Below are 21,802 nucleotides of genomic sequence, written 5' to 3' on the forward strand. Positions count from 1 at the left end.
TGATGTCACAGCCATCTGTGGCCGAGAGCCCAGGAGAGCCTAATTAGTTATGCTCTCTGGTTGAGAGGGATCATATTACACTCTCCCCTGTGAACGCATGTATTCAGAAGTAGACAGTGAGAGATTTCCTCCGAGTGTGTTCTGCTGCCCCGTGATGTGATGCTGTGCTGTGGTTGGCTTTACAAGTCTCAGGATAATCACATGCTAGCTTTCACCCTCTATGGTTTATTGCTGTTGTACGATAGGGAAGAGCTGGCTAGCGGAGAGAAATTGAATTCCATTATCAAAAACCAACGCTGAGAATATCCATAAAACAAAGCTGCTATCCATTATATTAAAATTTCTTCTCATTGTTCACAGATGAGAGCAGTATTACTGATATATCTTTCATAATTACTGTATATGCACTGGGTTCTATACATTCTTGTAAAAACTAGAATGTATTCTTATTCCACTGGAATAATTAGGGATATGTAATATATTGTATTATTATGAAAAGAATGCTTTTTTCATATGGTTTAATATATTTGATATTATGGATGACGGCAGCTTTCTACTCTAGTCCATTAGTTTTATTACAGGCCTGTGTCATTTCATTTGCGCTATAAATTGCATACATCACCGCTGTGCCTAGTACAGTAATCCTTAAAAAAAGTATTTATGACAGAATGTCACATAGAATTTATCCACACAAGCTTGGTTGACTGTTGGTTAATGCCATGATATAAGAACAAAAATAAGCATCAAAGGGTGGGCAAGATGAGCCTCCGAGGGGATAATACTTGGCATCTTGCAATCAGGGTGCTGAAATCATTTCTGCACTGCATGCATTTTGCTAATGTCAGAAAACAAGTGGCAGACATGAGAAAAAAAGAGAAAAATTCTCATATGAAACAGAAATCACTCATGGGCTCAGCTGCCCTTCTAATACTATCATCCCCAAAGATAAGCAGCTCCCAAAATATTCTCATGCATCTTTAATGAATTTCTGGAAAGGTGTCTCTGGGTTTGCACTGTTGTCTTGGTCTTTTTTTGTTGTTGTTGTTGTGGTGGTCTGATGTTTAGTAACCTTGACATATTCAATCCCAGTAGATGATTGTATGGTGAGCATTCCAAAAAAATATGGGTAATGCAACAGAGGCAACAAACATGATGAAAAATTACACCAGGAGCGAATAAATGGCATTTCCTCACTAACCAGGGGTACCACTAGACCCGAAGTGCCGTAACATAAGCATTTGTGGACACAAAAGGAAGCAGGGAGGGAAAAACCCATTATGCAGTAGTTACAGTATTTACAGTAGCTGGAGGCCACTGATTTCTCTTACATACCCCAGCTGACATCATGTGCATGGAAAGCATAATAAGTATGAAGGATACTTTAAGGAGACACTGTGTATTGTTTTTATTATTATCATCTTCATATCATTATTTACCCTCTGATGCCTTTGCTGATGAGCATAGTCCAAGAACAATTCTTCAAACCAAGGAGTTCTCTGTGTGTTTAAAACATTACTGAATATGTACTGTGAACCTACTACTGTACAAACAGGCACAGGAGGGTAACTGCAGGGTGTCCAGGTTCCTGTCCAGGTTCCTATCACAACATGACCATAAGGAAATAGGGTGAGGAAAGTACGCCAGAACCCAAATATTTCATCATTACATGAGAGGAGAGCCTACTCTGGAGAGGCCAAGTCATTGATGTCATTTGCTATAGCTATTTGAAATCCACTCTCAAATAGGAATAAGACTGACCACTAGTGCAACCCAATTTCCTATTCCACCAGGATGAACCGTGGTCAGGATGACCTCAATTTTCCTGGCTGACAATGCTTTCACTTCCATTCTGAGACTCATCTGCTACAACTGGTTGTGGGTAATCAGAGAGAGGAGTCTGACCCAGAAGGTTATGGCACGCCATATCCATCACTATCCAAAGGTGGAGGTTCAACTTGGGTCTCCTGACAGTTGGTGTTTTTTTTTGTTTTTTTACAGAATGTGTCAAAGAGATCAGGAATATGGCACTCAATTTATGGTCTGGTTAATAAAAGATAATTGTAGCTCCTTCATACATAAGTACAATTCATATGCCGGTGCATGAGAGTTGTATATAATATGTCAGGGTGCATGCAACTGGCGTACAATATGCCGTTTGCCATTCAGCTTTTTGCAGATATGATATAATGTGGACTGTTTGATGTTACCAGAGAACCATAGGGATGGCAGCTCCCATGATATTGCAAATACAACAGCAGATAAAATGTGTCGAGTCTGCAGTTCAAGGTATGCACAAGGGCCCACACACAGCAGCAAATCACAACAGACCAAATTATAAACTAATGCATGTGTACAGTTTTTTTTCCAGCTGGGATAGGAAGACACTTGGGTAGATGTCACACTTTTAGTGAGGCAACTTGATCTGACAGTGCATAGAGCTTAAAATAAGTACACTGCTTTAATCGGGAGAAGACAGGGATAGGAGTTAAGTAACTGTAAGCTAAAATGTTGCATTAATCCTTCGCGTAGTTGTTCGCAGATTCCCTGTATGCAGGATTCAGGCCAGTAGAGCAAAGTTTAACAATAACAACATGTCATATTCCTTCATCGGAGCTCCCACACTGAGAAGATTAAAGCACAGTATGACTCAATGATTTTTGCACTTTCCCACTTGCGACATCTTAATTCAGGTCTAAAGACCATCAGTAGCCCCCCCTTGTCTAAGCGTAAATGTGTTTACACTACAATTTATAGCACATACTAAAGTGTTTAGGGTTGCTTTGTCACTTGAATAAAGTGAGCAGTTAAAAGTTTAGCATTGGCTTGGTTTGTCTTATGCTTTTTTTCTGTCTTTTGTTATTGCTAATTCCTATGGTACAGACAGTGCATGTTTCTGGCGCTTATGTAAGACAAAAGTCATGCTACAGTAGATGAGGGCTAGCATGTACGTCCTCCTAAATATCAAGCCAGCCCCCTGTCTTTTTGAACTCCTGTTCAGGCTACATCAAAGACAAGACTGAACTGGGACATTTTTGCCCCAGACAGCACACCAACTGGTTGGACACCACACCCCATCAGTACACCATTCTTGTGGTCCCTTTACATACAGTATGACTACCTACAGCCTCCGAGTGGCGCAGTCGTAAAGTGCTTGTCCTATCACCTGGAGATCGCGAGTTCGGTTCCCGAGTGATGCTGTGTGATGCCTAGATTAATTGATTAGCCGAGTTCTCTCAAAAGGGAGGGATGAGAAGGACTTATTAAATTACTTACAAGAATTACAGCTTTACAGCCAATCAGGGGCGTCTCTGAGTGGAAGGAGCGGAAGCGCTGTCCTCTAAGTGTGTTACGCCACCCCCAGCGGTGCATGCCGCTGCCACCCCACCCCCCCCCCCAAAAAAAAAATGCCTACCTACTGTGCTATTTCCCAAAACCACTTGCCAAAGTGCCATGTACACGTATACCAGTGCCAAATGATGAAGGTACTTATTCTTCCTAACTGAAGAAGAAGAACTGTACGAGTTGTTGTCAAAGAAAAAGCTCTGCTGGAAATATCGCTTTAAATTACCATATGCGTAATGAGCAAATAGTTGTTTATTCAATTACCTCATGGGGCTGTTCCATCTTGTTTCATTTAATGCTAACTATTCAGTTCACACATATTTCAAGCATCAAAGTTTGGATAATGAATAATGTATCATGGTCACACAGCGAATAGATTACCTTTTTGTTTGATGTTAATATTCAGAAAGGGGGAAAAGATCTTTGCATGTGATAGGGCAATTAAATGCGTTGTTTGCTTGTTTGTTTGGGGAGTTTGACCTAGAGTTCATGCGCTTACCACATCAAGGTGCATGCTCAACAGAAAGCAGCACCAACCAATTTGTACTTACTGCAGGTGAAGAGCCACTTCAGTAAACAACCCCATACAGTATAAATCCTAATAGTTACAACATACCTGGCTGAAAATAAACACTGCTACCTGTTGTTGGAAATTGTTTTTTTTCCCTGTAAGCGAATAGATTTTAGCAGAGAGGAGCTGCAGGTGTTGTATTTAATACAGCCTTTTCACACATCTTCATCAAGGGAATCCTTAGCGTGATTATTTCATTAATATTATGATGATACAATATGCACCTAGTTTGCTGAAAATCAACGTGGGCTTAGCTAGCGTGCTCCTGGCAAAAGAACATTAGACATGACGTTACGCTAGTCAGCAACAGTGAACGTGAACGATGCCAATAGTGTGACATTGACATCACCTTATGATGACGTTTATGTTCATGCATATAATAAATTAATGTTATTATCATCACCGACAATAATTGAATTTTTACCATCATCGTCATGGCACACTCACTGCCTCTCTACTCCCTCCCCGCGAGTCCCTGTTAATCACAAAGTTTCTTTATAATTACTGCTTTAACTATACGCTCCTCCTGCTTTTGCTCGCTCCGTCCCTCAGCCCTGTCATGCTCACTCCGTCTCGCTTCGGCTTCCCTGTCACACAACCGGTCCCCTGCCTGCTATTCTGCCTGACAGTGGCCATGGACAGCAATGTCTCATTCTCTAAGTTCCACCAGTCGTTGCACAATGTAGGTATTGGCGAAGCAGGCTGTCTGTTATTTTTGCACATTTGGTGGCTTTTTGTTTTTGCACAAATGCCTGCAACTTGTCTGCATCCCCTTTACGCCGAATTGTGCAGCTCTAATCAATCCACACATGTTTGGATCTGAGCCACGGCTTCTGACATGAGAACCAGAGGAGATGGGTTGGGCCTAATTAGTGCTGTAATTGAACCAGCTCAGTGTCTGTTTAGAAAATGAACAAAAGACCATTGTCCCTACCATATGGTCTGGATGTTGGGCAATTTCTAAATTAAAAATTCTAGGCCTAAATTGGTCTCACTGTGTATGTCGGCTCGCTGGGTTAGTGTCCAGGATTCCACAATATTACACCATCTCTGATCTCTCAAGGGCAGCTGAAGACACTCGAAAGAAAAGCTCTACCTGCCACATACAGGACATGATGCCCAGAAATGCCCAAGCCAGGCTGCTCTGATTGGCAGAAGAGAGAAGTGATACATTCTTACCCACATTTTGAGCAGAGCCAATTATGCTCTCATGGATTACCAGCCACAGATAGCTGGGGAGTCACTGAGATTCAATTTCATGATCTTCAGACTATAAGGCAAATGCTTTTTTGTTGTGCCACTTGGGAGCCCTGGCCTCTGCTTAAAAATCCTTCGCTGAAACAAAGGAGAGACACACTCATAAACCAGATACATCACTATCCTAACAAGCCTTGATGGATGGTGCATCTCATAGAGGTGACATTTTTACAAATCAGCATTTAAAATGGAAAAGAGGGAATATACATCTCTAATTTAAAATAGCTGATGGCTGTCCTTTTGAATCAGGTGTATCCTGGCTTCTGGACACACGGTTAGTGGTGTCTGCTTCAGTCTGCAAACACAATTCATAATATCTATCATGCATTCATCGTGATGGATATTATGCATTTTATAGCAACTATTGCCCTCAATTACATCAAGTTATGATTCGCAATTTGGAGAAAAACTAACTTTGTTATACAATACAGTATGTTTGCAATCTTTCTGTATTATACTCTTATATATAATTTTTTTCTTAGTATTTATTCATTTGAAGGGGGGCCAGGAGCCTTTCCCAGGAGACTTTGGGCACAAGGCAGGGTCCACCCTGGACAGCACACCAATCTATTACAGGACACACACACACACACACACATGACAAGCAATTTGGAATTGCCAGTTAGTCTTATCTGCATGTGTTTGGACTGTAGGAGGAAACCGGATTACCCAAAGGAAACCCAGCAAGCACAGGGAGACCATGCAGACTCCACACACACAAAGCCTGAAGCAGGAATGATTTCCTTATTATTTTTCTTCTTATTTCTTCTTATTCTATTTTACTTTTTTTAAATAAATTTTTGCAATGATCACTCATTTCAAGAGCCCTTGTGTAGATGGGATCTTAAAACTCTTGGCATTATTTTCTGTAGAAATCACAGAAGGATTATTCTTGTAGTTGTTGCTGTTGTGGGTGGCATCAGCTTCACATGAAAACCTTCTGTAATTCCAACTATTATGGCTAGGGGTTTATTTTCTTAGCCTAGGAGAAAGTGAGGTGCTGGTGCCCCAGATATCACACAAGAAAATATTCATGCATAGCCTCAGGCGGTCTAACTGAAAGACTCTTCTCAGGCTGATAAAGAATTAAAAAGGTAGTAGTAGAAGAAAACAGGGGGTCTGAATTAGTAGAAAGCTTTACTCTTTCAGGGTTCACAGCACTTACTATTTGAACGTAGGATTAAGCAAACGGGTTTTGGCCAGAACTTTGATTATTTATGGAGCGCAATTATTTATGGACGTACTGTAGCACACAGGCGCAGCGGGTAACGTTGCTGGCTCACAGCTGAAAGGGTTTTCCGAGCTTGGGCTGCTGTCTGCGCGGGGTTTTACTAGCTCTGAATTTACTACTTTAAATTATCTGTAGGTAGGAACGTGTGTGTGTGTGTGTGTGCAAATGCACCCTGCAGTGGACTAGCATCTCGTTCACAACCCTGATCAGAAAAATGAGGTTGCTGAAAAATGAATAAATGAATTATTTATGCTATTTATATTCACACCTCTGTAATGAGGAAATGAGGAGGAGCTTATGCAGGGAAGTGCTGTAATTAAACCTGAATTATACCATCCACCAGCTTGTTTTTCTCGCTTGTGGGAGTCTATTGCTGCTGCAGCTGCTAACTTCCATATCTGTGAGTTCTGATATGTCATGGATAGTCCAATACCTGATCTGGTCTGTTTTCTACTACTTGCATGTACACATCTGTAGTGCATGTACGTAAGCCTGTGTATCAGGTTGTATCGTATGTAATATTCTGAATATTGTAAAAAAGGAATATTCTGGCCGTGAACTCACATGCGAACACGTTTCCAGCTTTGCTCTGTCATTGTTCTCGTTCTAAGGTGTGCTGAAAATGAAGTATTGTCAGCTTTTGCCCGTATCTGAGGTTTATTAGAGCATGTTCATTTGGTATTCTGATTGATTGTGCTGTCAGAGAGAAATGGCTTTGAAAATGAACAGAGTTTAACACCACCTGCCCCATGTTGTTGCTGTCTTTTGATGTTAAACACACTGCATTCTGATTATTATTATTATTATTATTATTATTATTATTATTATTATTATTACTATAATCTAGATCTATGTTCCATTGTTTTAGTTCATAAATAAAATAAATACGAATTCTCAGATCGGTGGGATCTCACGTGCCCGTTAGGCATCTGAACTCTACTCTTTATCATTCAAGGACTATTTGGCGTCAGAAAACACAATTTGATGTGCTACTCACTGCTATTTCAATTTGAACAGTTTACTACCTTTACAAGCCCAACAAATGCTAAATACCGAAGAGACGTTCTTTCAAATCGATTTCTAAAATAGTTACTTGCAGTCTGTTTTTTGTCATTCTGCCTTTCACAGAAAACATGAGCTTAAAACAGACTTCATTTCCTTTATGATGTCACTCACAACTCTACAATGATTGACGAGTGTTGTTTGAAAAGTAAAGATATCCACTGAGTGGACGAAGAAATGCCTCTGTTTCGGAAGTGTCTCCATCACATAAAGACAACAACTAGGAGATCCAGTGCTTTATTAAAACCTGTAAGGGTAGTGGGGGAGCATCGAATTCGAATAATAACTGGTCTGAAAAAAATATCAGGAATGGCTGTGATTGGAGATCACTTAAACACTGGCATCGTAAAAAAATATATATCTACAGCAGAAATTGTACGTACCTTTAATAGTGAAAGTAAGAGCATTTCCACATGCGCAGTGCGACAAGGACTTGCAGGATTAGGACCGTCAGCGGTGTGTCCAAAACAAAAGGCTTCAATTGGCTCGTTAGCATGAAGATTTGTCCTTATGATTTAGGTGATGTGAAGGTGATGAGATGCATACTGTAGTGGCCACTGTACAAACATCTGGAGGAAGTGTTGTGATGTGATGTGGGGTTGTTTCAGTTGCTCACGTCTAGGCTCTGCAACATTATGTGGTTATGTAGCAGGTTGTCACATCTATGGAGTTTTTCTTCCCTGACGGCACCGACGTACAGTATTGCAGAATTCAAATAGTAAAAGACTGGTTCTGGGAGCGTGAGGAATCATTTACACATGTGAACTATTTCTGTTAGTGCCCCCTTAGGCCAGGCAGTGTACTGTACTAATATGAAGAAATGAAAAGAAATGAATTAATAACAACATGAACATGAGTTGATTGCAAGGATACAGTGTTTGTAACAAACTTAATATCCTCTACACAACCTAATACACTCACTGTCTGATATCCATGTGTTTACTGTAGAAAACACTCGGTGCTTTTATTCAATTCAGTGTCTCCTGTTAGTGCCTCAGTCTTAACCCTTCTTCAAACATCTTAGTCACATTTGCACTGCAACTGTAAATGAAAAGTTGGGGGAAAGTGGCAGCTTCAATTACTGTGTCTAATGAAATAGCATTTCTTTTGTTGTTGTTGCCGGTTTGGCCTTGTTACCTTGTCCTATATAGCACCTTTTAAAACCAACCATTTACACCGTGCTGTACAACGAAATACAGGATTATATTCATAATCGAAATTCCACATTGCATAATGGTCCTATGACAAGTCAAAAAAGCAATTAAACAAACAAATTTGAAATAAAGTAAGTAAATAGAAGGCACAGAGGTTTTTGGTTAGTACTGTCGCCTTGCACCTCCAGGGTCGAAGGGACAGGTTTTTGGTTTCCGCCGGGTGCTCAGGTTTCCTCCGCCAAAGACATGCAGATTAGACTAATTCTCGTTCCCAAATTGCCCGTAGTGTGTGAATAAGCGTGATAAATTGGCAACCCCGTCCAGGGTGTACCCCGCCTCATGGCCTACAGTAAGTGTCCTGGGATAGGCTCCAGGCCCCCCGTGACCCTGTACACAGGATAAATTGATATAATTGATGTACAAGGACATGTCAAGACACTGTATTTGTGGTGGACTCTGAAGTACTTGTTGAATGAATGTGAACTTTCCTGCAGCTCTCCACTCTGCTGTAAGCATAACTGACTGTACGGATTTCATGGATTTTTCAAGTCAAGCCAGTTATGAATTGGCAAATCCAGCCTGTTAGAAGCTGAATAAACTTCCATTCACTTCGATTGATTGGAAACCCTGTGCATGTGGTTGGTGGATACCATGTGTCATGTTATGCATCATAAATGGAAGAGAAAAAAAAAAAAAAAACCAGATGTGTTCACATGACAAGAGATACGTAAGCATGCGGATAAGACGATGTAGAGTCAATCTGCAGCTGAAGACTTGGGAGGAAACTTTCCCTGTAGAGATGAGTCAGTTCCAAACACAAAGCAAAACACGCTGAGATATAGCAATTGAACAAAACCAAGCATGGGATCACTCCCACTTAGCTGGTACTTTTGTCAATTTTTCAAGTGAGTAGGCTGAGAAATCTGTGGTGAACAAAGTGAACAGCATGTAACAGCAGCGATTTTGTCCAAAGCAAAAGTTCTTTATAAAAATGTGTTGTTATTGATGTTATCCTGTCCCTTCGAATCTTCTAAATTCATGCAATTATTCTTCAATTCTATGCTGAAAACATGCTATTCACTGTTTCTTGACATAGAGCTGAATCTTAGTTTAAACTGCATCTAAACGTAGCCTGAGTTATAAAAATGCAAGCTCTGACTTTTCCCTAAGAAATGTAAGCTCTGACTTTCTGTCCTGCGTTTGCATTTTTATTGCACCAATACGTAAAATTAACAATTTTTCAAACTGACATCGAACATTTGTCTTCAGAAGGTTAAATAAATATCCAATTTGAGGATTAATAAAACAAACTAAGCACTTTTGCCCAGAAAGACATCAGTCAATGTTTAATTGCGGGTCTTACATGCTGTCAGGGGAAATGCGGATAGTAAACGTGCCTTTCCGGCTGGAGATTTTTAACATCTGACCTTTAATGTCCCACTTAGACGTGTGATTACCGAAGCGATGTTAAGACATGTTGATTAAAGTGCTAAAGAAAGAGGCATAAACAGATCCATTCAACACTGCTGCCTTTGTTTACTCTGTGAAATACTGTGTGGTATATCGTATTCGAGCGTACAGTCTGGAGGTGGATTCGGCACGTTGACTGGTGTTGTGTGACTCATTGCATGGCGCTTGGCGCCGACGTTTGTCAGCAACCCTGCAGCAAGGCTAAGTGATTAATTAGTCACAACAGGAGCTACTCGCTGACAGATATGCCAGACAGGTTACATTGCTTTGATCGTCGTTCACCGCTGGCAATCAATCTCCACCTACCAGAGCAAGGTGAGCGTCGGAATCACCGGAGCCACCTGCATGTGTGCATCATTCCTTCATTTGTCTTTATCTGTGACTGCCACATTAATAAAAGTGCGACTCGTGACATTGACCCGTGTACATGCAGCGCAAGCATCAATCCGCTGGTTTTGTTCGCTAATTCGTCCTTTAGCGGTGCATAATGCTGAAATAATTGCCTCCGCTGATCTGAGATTTAAAAAAAAAAGTCTGAAAATCCCCATGATATTTCTGTTACCCTCTTTTTTTTCTCATCTGAGGTAATAAGATCCCCAAGGTGATGTTGTTAAATCTGAGAAGAAAGACATTTAGTCCAGACCAAAGCTCTATTCCTAACTTTCACAAATAATTCTGACACATATTCAATAACTGAAAGTCTAGGACTGATGCAAGTCTCTAACCAACTTGCACTTTCTCTTTTTATTTCAGAGGGAGCCCAAATGCAGACGATGAGCCAGGCCCATCCCTACCCTGTCCTCAGCCAGCTGGCCCATGTGTACGAGCAGCAGCAGCAGCAGCAACAGCAGCAGCAACAGCAGCCTGTCAAAGAGCTGAATAAATACGCCTCACTAAAGGCTGTCGGTAAGGCCGGGAATGTTCTGTATAGTTAACACTCTTTATAAAAGATACCATAACTATACAGCATGTTTCTGAATTCTAAATTCACACCATCTATTATACACTGCCTGACCAAAAAAAACCTTACACACACTCTAAGATTTCATTTAGTCACCTTTACTCTGTGAAATACTGTGTGGTATATCGCTTGGCCAGTTTATGTGCGAAAATGATTCCTCATGCTCCAAGAGCCACTCTTTCACAATATACAGTAAGTATGGGAATATTCCTATGTCATCAGGGAGTAAAAACTCCATTGATGTAATACCCTGCTCATTCAGGTCATCAGATGTTCATTTTATTTGCTATACAGTATAATGTTGCTGAGTCTATGGTGATCATACTGTAACACTTCCCCTAGACTCTTGTACTGTACAGTGACACTATGCATGATCACTTCATGCACTTCTCTTCTTACCCTAGTGTGGGTACTAGGATCAAACTAAACTCATCAGACAACATGACCTTTTTTTAATGCCCCAAACTCCAATCTTTATGCACTCTGGCAAATTCAAGCCTTTCCCTCTGATTATTCTCACTAACACGTGGTTTTTTTTATGGCCACACAGCTGTTTAGTCCCAATCCTGTGAGTTCTCATCACATTGTGTGCATCTTGAACTGCTCTTACTTCCATCCAATTGTAACAGGGTTTCACCTCAGACGAACAACATATACATTTTTTTCATTGTGCCATTTTTTTAAAAACAAAAATAAAGCCAAAAAGATGAAAAAAAAAAAAAACATGTAGGCAATACTCTACTCACCTGTAGATCTACCTTTAGCAGCAATAACTTGAAGGAAGTCCATTTCCTCTTTGACTTTATTAGTCTCTCAAATTGTTCTGGAGGAATTTTGCCCCAACGCAGTGAAGTCTGGACTTTGACTAGGTCATTCCCAAAACCTTGGTTCTTTATTTTTCAGTCATTCTAAAATGTACTGATATGCTTTAGATCATTGTCCTGTTGCATAACCCAATTTCAACCCAGCTTTAGCCATCAGACAGAGGGCTCTACGTTTCCTACGTTCCTACGTTTGCCTCTAGAGGATTCTGGTATACAGAGGATGTCCAGGTCCTCTGGCTGCAAAACAAGCCCAAATCATTACCTCTCCACTACCGTGCTTGACAAGTGGATAACAGTGTTTCTGCTGAAATGCTGTTTGGTTTTTACCAAACATAGCGCTAGTCATCAAGGCCAAATACCTCCACTTTGGTCTCTTCTGTTTATAGGTTCTAGAAGCCCTGTGGTTTGTTCAGATGCAGTTTAGTGAACCTCAGCCATGCTTCCGTGTACTTTTTAAACAGTAGATGCTTTTTCCAGGCAACGCTTCCAAACAATCCAGACTTGTTCGGTCTTCTCCTGATTGTTCTCATGGACATTAATATTTAACATACTCAGTGAAGCCACTTGTAGCTCTTGGGTTGCTCTTTGTATTTCTCTGAGCAGTCTGACCTTTGGGTGAACGTCCTGGGATGTACTCTCTTGGGAAGTTTTGAATGTTTTCCACTTGTGAATAATCTTCCTTACTGTAGAGCGATGAACAGTATGTCTTTAATTCTTGGCATTGTTTTAACACACATGTCCAGACCAGAGAACCGCTAAAAAACTTTGCTTTCATAGCGGTCTGCACACCTGCTGATGACCAGTTAACCAAGTTAATCATTTTTTGTTAAATAAATAATGGCATGGTGAAAACAAGTTACGTGTTGTTTATGGTCTGAGATTGTACTTGTCTGCCATTAGGACCCACTAGGATCAGATGATTTGTATTGTTTTTACACAAAAACACATAGAATTAAAAGAGGGGGTACTAACATTTCAACCCGACTGTACTGTAGCTAAATTGTTTGACTCTTCAGTAATAGGTGTTTTTTGGTTAGGCAGTGTACAGTATTACTTGTGGGTCTTTACCACAAAATACAAGCTACACTCACTGAGCTCTTTATGAGGAACACCTGTACAACCACTCACTCATGTCATTATTTAATCAGCCATACGTTTCAAAGTGCAAGGCATAAAAATGATGCAAATATGGACCTGCAGCTTCAGGTGAAGTTCACATCAACCATGACCGTGGCATTGACTGTGCCACGAGTGCTGGTGCCAGACAGGCTGCTTTGAGTATTTATATAATTACTAAGTTCCTGGGATTTTCACACAGAACAGTCTCTAGACTTTGCTCGGAATGATGCAACAAAGAAAAAACATCCAGGCAGTGGCGGTCCTGTGTATAGCAATGCCTCGTTGATTAGAGAGGGCAATGGAGGATGGCTTTAAGCTGACAGCAAGGCTCTAGTAACTCAGATAACCATTCGGAACAATTGTGCTGAGGAGAAAATCATCCCAGAATGCATAACACACTGAACCTTGGGGCAGATGGGCTACAACAGCAGAAGACTGAGCCGGGTTCCTTCTTCTAATGGCTACTCCCAGCATGATAATTCATAGTCACAGCGCAATCATGTAGACATGGACCAGAATTTCAATAGAATGTTCCTGACATCGTATGGAATCCATGCTATAGAGAATTGTTTTAAGTTGTAAGGACATACTGCCCCGTATTATTAGTGTAATATTTTAATAAAGGGATTTAGTCATAATTTAAACCTTTACAAGAACAGTCACCTAAATCATAACTGCATTTAAGTCATAAGTAGCTCTTTCATCACATTATGATGCATGTGCGTCTCTTATTTAACCCTCTCGTTCAGCCAGAACCCAGTGTTAGCAGGCATTATTTCAGTATGACATCATGTCACAGCAGCTCTCCTTTCCTGTTATAGCTTGCAAACGCAGTCCAACCATATTATTTTTTATCATGAGTGACACAGAAATCATTTAAAAAAGAAAAATTGACTCCCTTGAGTGACTGGTATTATTATTCTATATATTTTTTTTTATTTAATTGCTTTTCCCTGAAAATTCCCAAAGTAGCAAAAGGAAACTGATAAGAGTTCAATCAATCGATAGTTATCTTTGCTGTCCCTTGAATGCATCTCTAAGGTCACCAGATATTGAATTTTCCTTGGCTTTAGTGGAAAAAATGAGCTAAAACGCCCTAAGAGAAGCATTCTAGAAGGAAAGCTTATATCATTTTATGGGAACAAATCTAGGCCACATACCACTCATAAATGTTCCAAAGATAATACAAGTGCCTGTCCATTCAGTCTGTATGGCAGCTCCGTATCTGCGCCATCCTGATCCGAAAAAGGACTCACCAATTTATTCTTACTTTCCCCACATTATTTAGTGACTACAAAGAACCTAATAAGAAAAAAATATGTAGAGTGTATCAGGAGTTACATAAGCAGGTCCTGGTGTTAAACCGCACCCTAAATCTCAGATTTGAAATTGGTGAAGGATTTTGGCTCTGAGTACTGTAGAAATGAAGCTTTATGCCACCACAGTGGTTATGTAGGGCTTGTGGGCCTACCTTTCGTAATTCAAAGTCACATTATGTTTTAGGGCATTTATTTAGTGTACTCAACTCTTCAGTTTCTTTTTTTATGCCATCCAAGATGATTCTTGTAAGTTCATAGGAGTGGAGCGGTTTCTGTGTGTATGTGTGTGTGTACACATTGCCATAACACTAACACCACCTACAGGTCAATTGAATAACATTGATTATCAATTATATACCAGTAAACTGATGACAGGATCATGAGCACCCAAGGGTCATCTCTGCCTGTGGGGAGCAAAGACCAGCCAGCTCTGTCTGATTCCACAGACGAGCCAATGTAGTGCAATGCTGGGCATGACAGAAAAGTATCAGAACACTGATTGCTGCCATGTTTGGGTTTAGCAGGCAAAGATTTTTGTTGTGTGTTGTTGAGCTAATCTCCACATTCCTCAGATCTCAATCCATCCATGAATTTATACTTGGTTGCTGGACAAAAAAGTCTTACTGTATATTAAGACAGCATATGTCATGTCTCATACTTATAATCAGTTGTAGTTTATCTGGCTGAAGAGTGCAAATTATTTGGAAATGTAGTGAAAAACCTGCTATGTGACAATGGTATTCAGCTTCTGGAGCCTTGGTGTGGGTTGTTTCCAGCCCGAAACCTAATAAAAACTTGTTGGACAATGGTGAAAAAGGTGGTAGTCAAGAAACCGTCTTCGGTGAATGATCTTCAAGAAGCAATCAAGCAGGCATGGATTGAGCGAGTGACACCAGATTATTACAGAGGTCTTTTTGACTCTGTGCCCAGCCGGATCCAGCAGGATTTGATGAATGAATTAATTAATATTAAATATTGCTTGTTGTACAGCAATTTTGTTGCTAAAATATAACCATTTATTTATATTATCTTGATTGTCATTGTTAAAAATCGAGAATTGCATTAAAACACTGGGTGGTATGGTACTGTATAGTATGTAGTGGTTAGCACTGTGGCCTCGCACCTCCAGGGTCTGGGGTTTGATTCCCGCCTTAAGCCTGTGTGCGTTTGCATGTTTTCCCCGTGCTCGGTGGCCTTTCCTCTGGGTACTCCAGTTTCATCTCAAAGTCCAAAAACATGCAGATTATGTGACATTCCCAAATTGTCTGTGGTGTGTGTGTGCCCTGTGATGGACTGGCACCCTGTCCAGGGTGTACCTTGCCTTATGCTTATTTAAAGTCTCCTGTACTCAACTATATACAGAATATGCAGGATAGAAGATAATCAATCAATTAATGAATAGTCTTTGATTGATGGGATATATTAGTCAGCAAGTGAACATTTTGTAAGTAAAGATGATGTGTTGGAAACAGAAAAAGTGGACCAACATAAAGATTTGAGACTTTGACAAGGGAAAAATTGTCATGGCTATAAACTATTGGGCCAGAGCAACTCCAAAAATATGCAGTTCTTGGTGGATGTTTCCAGTCTGCAGTGGTCAGGACCTTCCAAAAGTGCTCCAAGGAATTAAAACTGGGGAATTAGCGTTAGGGTCATGGGGGGCAAAGGGCTACCTTGTGTAGTCCAATCAAATAGAAGAGCTATTGTACTGTAGCTCTAATTGTGGAAAGAGAGAGAGCAAGAGATAGAGTATATATACTCACATACCCAGACTATTCAGCTATGAACTATAAGAGATGTCATCTGATTTAATTTCAATATATATATAAAATATATATTTACACTTGATTAGGGACATTTGTCTCATAAATAAGGTCTCTGAGAGTGATACATGTAGCGAGGTAGTTTCCCACAAGTGGGAAAAAAAAATCACCATAACCCACGTTTCTTAAGACAAATGAGTCTGAAAGGTTTATCTTTAAGGACATTAAGGCAACCAACCATCAAACATAGACATACAGTAGGCAAGTCAAAATAGGAATAACAAGTCTTCCAGGTAACAATTCCTTGGTGAACATGAATCATGTGATAGAGGAAACACGGAAATCGCTGAATAGATGAACTAGTAAAACTAAGCTCACTGTGCTGCTAATACTGTTGGCTTGCTCAATATCATTTGAGACCCATTTGAGCTTAATTGAAAATCTCTTATAGGCAATCGAAGACGTGTTGAATAGACCAGGCTGATATTTGTTTGGAACCCCCCTCCAAACAACTTTAATTGAGGACTTTTAGAAACGAGTAAAACATGCCATTAGTGTTCCAAATGGAGGAGGCGCAGTGTGAGCACACAGTCAGACACAGGCGTCTCATTCCAATGAACTGCATGATAGATTAAAGGTCAGAAGAAGACATTTGATAAACAAATGCCAATGAGAACATTAAAGCCCTCGGGTGGCCGTATTAGCCCTGGGATCCTGAGCACATAGCTGGATTGTTCAGGACGGAGACGCACACATCAATGAGCATTTTTACTATAACAGTTAAATGGTCAATGAATTTCAGAAGCATGGCTTGACAAACTAGTTAGTGTTTTGACATTGATGGTGTTTAAGGTACAGCAGTAGTTAATCCGTCCTGAAGGCGAGTTCTCAGGGGCACATGTTTGTGATACGAAACTAATTTTCCCATAGGATATAATGTAAATTTAGATAATCTGTTCCAAAAATATTTCCAATGTTACCAATTTACAACACCATAATTATATTTTGGCATATAAAAACAATCAAAACATTTAAAAAAAGACGTAAATGAAGTCAAATCTGAAACCTTAAACTGAACCTTAATTTATGAATCCTCTTGGAGTGTTTTAAAAGTAAAACTGAAAGTGGCTCCCTTTTCTTCTTGCTAGCAGTATTGCATTTACATTTAGGCATTTGGCAACTTACATTTTCATCCCATTACACACCTGAGTAGTTAAGGGTCTTGCTCAAGGGCCCAACAGTGGCAACTTGGTGGTTGTGGGGTTTGAACCTGGGATCTTCCGAACCGTAGTCCAATGCCTTAACCACTGAGCCCACATAAATATACACATACATTTCATTCAGTGATGACAGGGGGTTCTTCTTTAAATACCATGAAACTAAAAGGAAATTTAGACAAAGGTATATACAGGGTGTCCCAAGTGTCTCCATACTGTACCATAGGAAAAATTAACACTATTTAGCAAAATGTAAATGTATTAATGAGACATTGTCTGCATGTTTGCCATATCTACAAACAAACACAGAGACATCCCTCCCTTTATGGTTAACTCATTTTAATTAGAATATATTTAATACAGTCTCCTTTCGTTAAATACGTTATTAAATGTTTACTATAATTTACTATTTTTTTAACAAGTTACCATAATTCATAAGTAAGCATACTGTAGCTGGCCCAAAGCATGTTTGTTAATGTGCCTGCTGAAATACCCTGCAGATAATGCATTTTTCACACACCTCTTACTCCCTTTATTTCACTCCTCCTCCAAATGTGCTATTTCAGTGTCTACTGTAAGCCACACTACTGTACTGTATGCCAGAGAAGAGCAGAGTTGAGCAAGAAGTCAGTGGAAATATCCTCTTACTGTATATAGCTATAAACTAAGTATAAAAATTTTGTGGAAAAAAAAAAAACTGTCAGTTTCCCTAAGTATGGAGACTTTATTGATGCAGTGTAGAGGGAAAAAAGAAATATGTGTTTGGACCTGTGAATGGGACCTGGGACTTTAAGGAGTTAAAAGAGTGGTTTTCCATGGTATAAAAAAGCCTGCCCCTGAGCATGATCCAACCTTTGCAAAGCAGCCAGAATAGCGCTGCAGACTTGTTTTTAACCTCCCCAACTTCTCCCACACTCCCCACTGCTGCCTGTAGCTGACCACATCAAGTATAAGACCTTGATGCTTTCCTTCAAAGCCCAAACCTACCTTAAAGCATTCATCACACCTAACTCTGTACACTCTGAGCCTCTAGCCCAGCATGATTGGACCCATCATCTTTTAAGGAACATGGGAGACATGCATTAGAGTCGTCTCTGTTCTGCCACTCAGGTGGTGGACTGGACGTGCTGTGGACCAGTGAAATCATTGAGGCAGAGATTAAAGGTCTAGCACTTCATCAAGCATGTGGAGTAGCTTTTTTTTTTTTTTTTTTTTTTTTTACAAAAATATGTCTTGCATTGTGTGTTTGCTTTCATGTGTTTGCTAAAGGGATTTAGCTTGTGGGTATTTGAAGTCCCTAGAGAACTAGCATGAGGATGTGTTTTTGATAGAGACTACAAAGTCACACTGGATAATGGGATTTGCTATACAATATAAAGTAAATCTAAATAACTGTAATCATTTTTTTTTTTGCAATCAAATAATCTCTATAAGGCAAATTGATTTCTTCCTACAGCTCTGTGTATGCTCATTCATTTTTCTTTTTTGTTTTGCTGTCAGCTTCAAAAGTGAACGGGGGATACTACAACAAGCAGCACTGCCACATGACGGAGTTGGGGGCCAAAGGCAGCCTGCCTCTTCACACAATGAGGATGGAGCACGTGGAGCCCACCGCCACATACGTCACCGAAATTCCCATCCCGAAGCAGAACGAACAGAAACCCAAGCCTGCCAAGCCCCACGTGCCACATCATCATATGGCCTACAGCTCCAACACCATAGCCAACCCAGGAATGCTGAAGGCCTGGGAGGGAACAGAGACCGTGGGTCGACGCAAGACCTACGGCCCCAGGAAGCCCTGCATGGTGGGTCAGATGAACGAGCTCCACACTGCCCGCAGTCACCACTACCTACCCACACAGCCATACTTCATAACCAACAGTAAGACTGAAGTGACTGTGTGAAAGAACGACTTGTCTCCGAAGGGCTCACCAGTCTTTGTGAGCAAGAGAAACGGATCATTATCCTGACTGTAACCTTCACTCCGCCACTTGTGGAATGGAGGCGTAACTGCAGACGTGAGCCGGTCACACACCGTGACCGGCAACACAACCAGGCGGTCAGCAAGCAATGACAACAGCTGAACCAGGAACATTCCATTGTTTTCGTGAAATGTTCGCTATAATTTATACCCATGCCAATGATGATATGTTTGTGTTCAATCGGTGAGAAAATAAGCGGTTTTAATTACAAATCAGTGAGAAAAGAATCAAAGTAACAAGCAATAAAAATCGAATAAACCGACACAAGAAGAATAATTAGGAACAAACGTTTACTCCAGTAATTAAGAGGAAATAAGTGCAGTGCTGAAGGTTCAAGGGCTAGTGCTGCGTGTTGAACACAGGGTCGGTATTCCTTACAGTACCAGAGCTGGTGTACATGATGTCTCTTTTGTGCAATTATTTCTCAGATCACTCATACACTACTGAGACTAAGGTCACGCTCATTGGATCTGAAAAGTATTTAGTGGCAGATGCCTTATTCGAAGATACCCTGGAAAGACCTGAACTGTTACGTATACCATGGACTGGTATTTTAGGGCTGTACCTTTCATTTCCATACCAACAGTCTTCACTGTGTGTAGATTAAAGAAACTCCCAGTACATTCATTTAGTTTGGAACAGACCCCCAGGAATGTCATTCGTAAAAAAAAAGTAATGGTATAATCTCTTGCGCAGCCGGTTTGTGCTGTGCTTGTTGCAGATTGCCATGAGGTAGCATGTCAGCTGGAGGCTGCGGAGTAAAAGCACTGTTAAATAACATGATCGGTCTGCTACAGATTGTGCCTGATGGCTCGTTATCTTTGAAACAAGTATCCGGACGCCCTTCAGTATAGTTCCAAATGATTTCTCTTATGTGTTGTATTGTATCCACTTGGAGACATTAAAGCTTGTTGTACAATATTTCTTCATGACAATAGATGTTTGTGCAGCTAAATTGCAACCACTGGTTTTTTAGCACTTTCATTTCAGTAGTGAGTAGTTTGGGATAAGCATTTTCTTTCTTTTTTTTTTTTTTCACATAGACCTTCTGGTGAAATTGATTTTTAAAGTATATAAATATATATATACATATATTTATACTCTTGCCAGTATATGTATGCAAATGATACAGTACATTGTGCCAAGAATTAGCTTGTTAAAGTTGTGTTTAATTTAATCTATTTGTCTTTTTCACTCACTTGTACATTCCAAATGAGAAAAAAAAAAAGGTTTCTTCTGCTGCATCACAATATAAGAGGATGTGGTTGTTTTGGAAATAATGATGATCTTTCAAAATCAAGTAACGATATTGGAATAAAATAAGCATTTCTTCATTCTCTCTGTAAAATTTCTCTGTTGTTTTTAGTGTTAACACGATGTTGGATTGTAATAGGTGTAAAGGGAATTCTACACACCAGGTCATGTGGGTACAGCTGTTAGAAGTTATTTATATATATTTATGGTTAATTATTATATTAATTATATATTAGGTATATTTCTTAAAAATAGTCTCTACTTCTGTGCAGTACTTTATAGAGTGCATTATATCCTAATACATTACAGGACACATTGTTCCCACTTACAGTAGTGTTTCTATTATCCATTCTATCATTTCAATCTATACTCGTGTGATTTTGATCAAGAAAGAGTTCATATTTACACATTTTCATTTCGTGATTACGTTTTTCCCCTCTGTAGTTCTAGGACCTCATTTCCTTTTTGCACCACGGCGCAGCATAGAAAACAATTTAAAAGCGTGAAATAACCAAAAACACAAGTGCATCATTTTATGACATATTTGTTCTCCAGACAGTTCATGACTCACATTCTTTTTCTTTTTTTTTTCAATTATATAAACACCCAAAATGTTTTTTTTGTTTGTTTGTTTTTGTCAGCGCGCATCCTGTGAATTTCTCTGTTGACAATCCGAAAAGGAAAAAGGCACTAATTGATTAGATTTAGGTTCTTTGAGCAAGTGTAGAGCCTCTAATCCAATTCACATCTGGCATTCCTTCACCTCTAAACAGGTGCCTCATATTATCCAGTGGTTAAATGTACTTGTTTGTGTCAAGGCCTTGTTACACTGGAAAAAAATTTAACTGTGGCAGTGGGTGCAAGTGACCTGATTAGCAGGATCAAGTGTTCTTGGTCTGTAGTCCGCTTGGCACCCAGACAAATTCAGCTGTCAGACTCTGTGGTCCATTCAGTCACGGCGATGAAGTCGCAGCTGACACGCTGCATTAAACTAGCAATCTTCCTCTGCGATGCTTTCACCATAGGTCTTACAGTGATTATACTCAATAGTAAAAAACAATGGGTACTATAATAATATAATAATATATTTTTTTAACAAATCAACTGCTAGCTACTAATAACATTCTTATTTTAGTATGAAATGATGTCTGATTCTCTTTTATCTAAAATCTTTAATCAATAGTGCCATCAATTTACACAAGTCATACTGAGGAGAAATTAAACATAGTAGCCTATCAGTTTGCTAAGGAAAAAAAAAACCCCTAGGCACAGGATT

General features: G+C 39.9%; 1 protein-coding gene across 1 annotated transcript in view; it reads left to right on the top strand.

Moving 5' to 3' along the window:
• Window positions 1-20,582, top strand: part of shisa9a (shisa family member 9a) — a 31,893-nt gene extending 11,311 nt beyond the window's left edge. Inside the window, exons 3-4 of the mRNA XM_053511034.1 lie at window positions 10,841-10,993; window positions 18,791-20,582. Of these exons, the coding sequence (XP_053367009.1) occupies window positions 10,841-10,993; window positions 18,791-19,194 (557 nt within the window). The 3' untranslated portion in view covers window positions 19,195-20,582. The remainder of the gene's footprint in view (window positions 1-10,840; window positions 10,994-18,790) is intronic.
• The last annotated feature ends 1,220 nt before the right edge of the window (window positions 20,583-21,802 follow it).

This window comes from Clarias gariepinus, chromosome 14 (genome assembly GCF_024256425.1).
Source record: "Clarias gariepinus isolate MV-2021 ecotype Netherlands chromosome 14, CGAR_prim_01v2, whole genome shotgun sequence".
Taxonomy (NCBI): Eukaryota; Metazoa; Chordata; class Actinopteri; order Siluriformes; family Clariidae; genus Clarias; species Clarias gariepinus.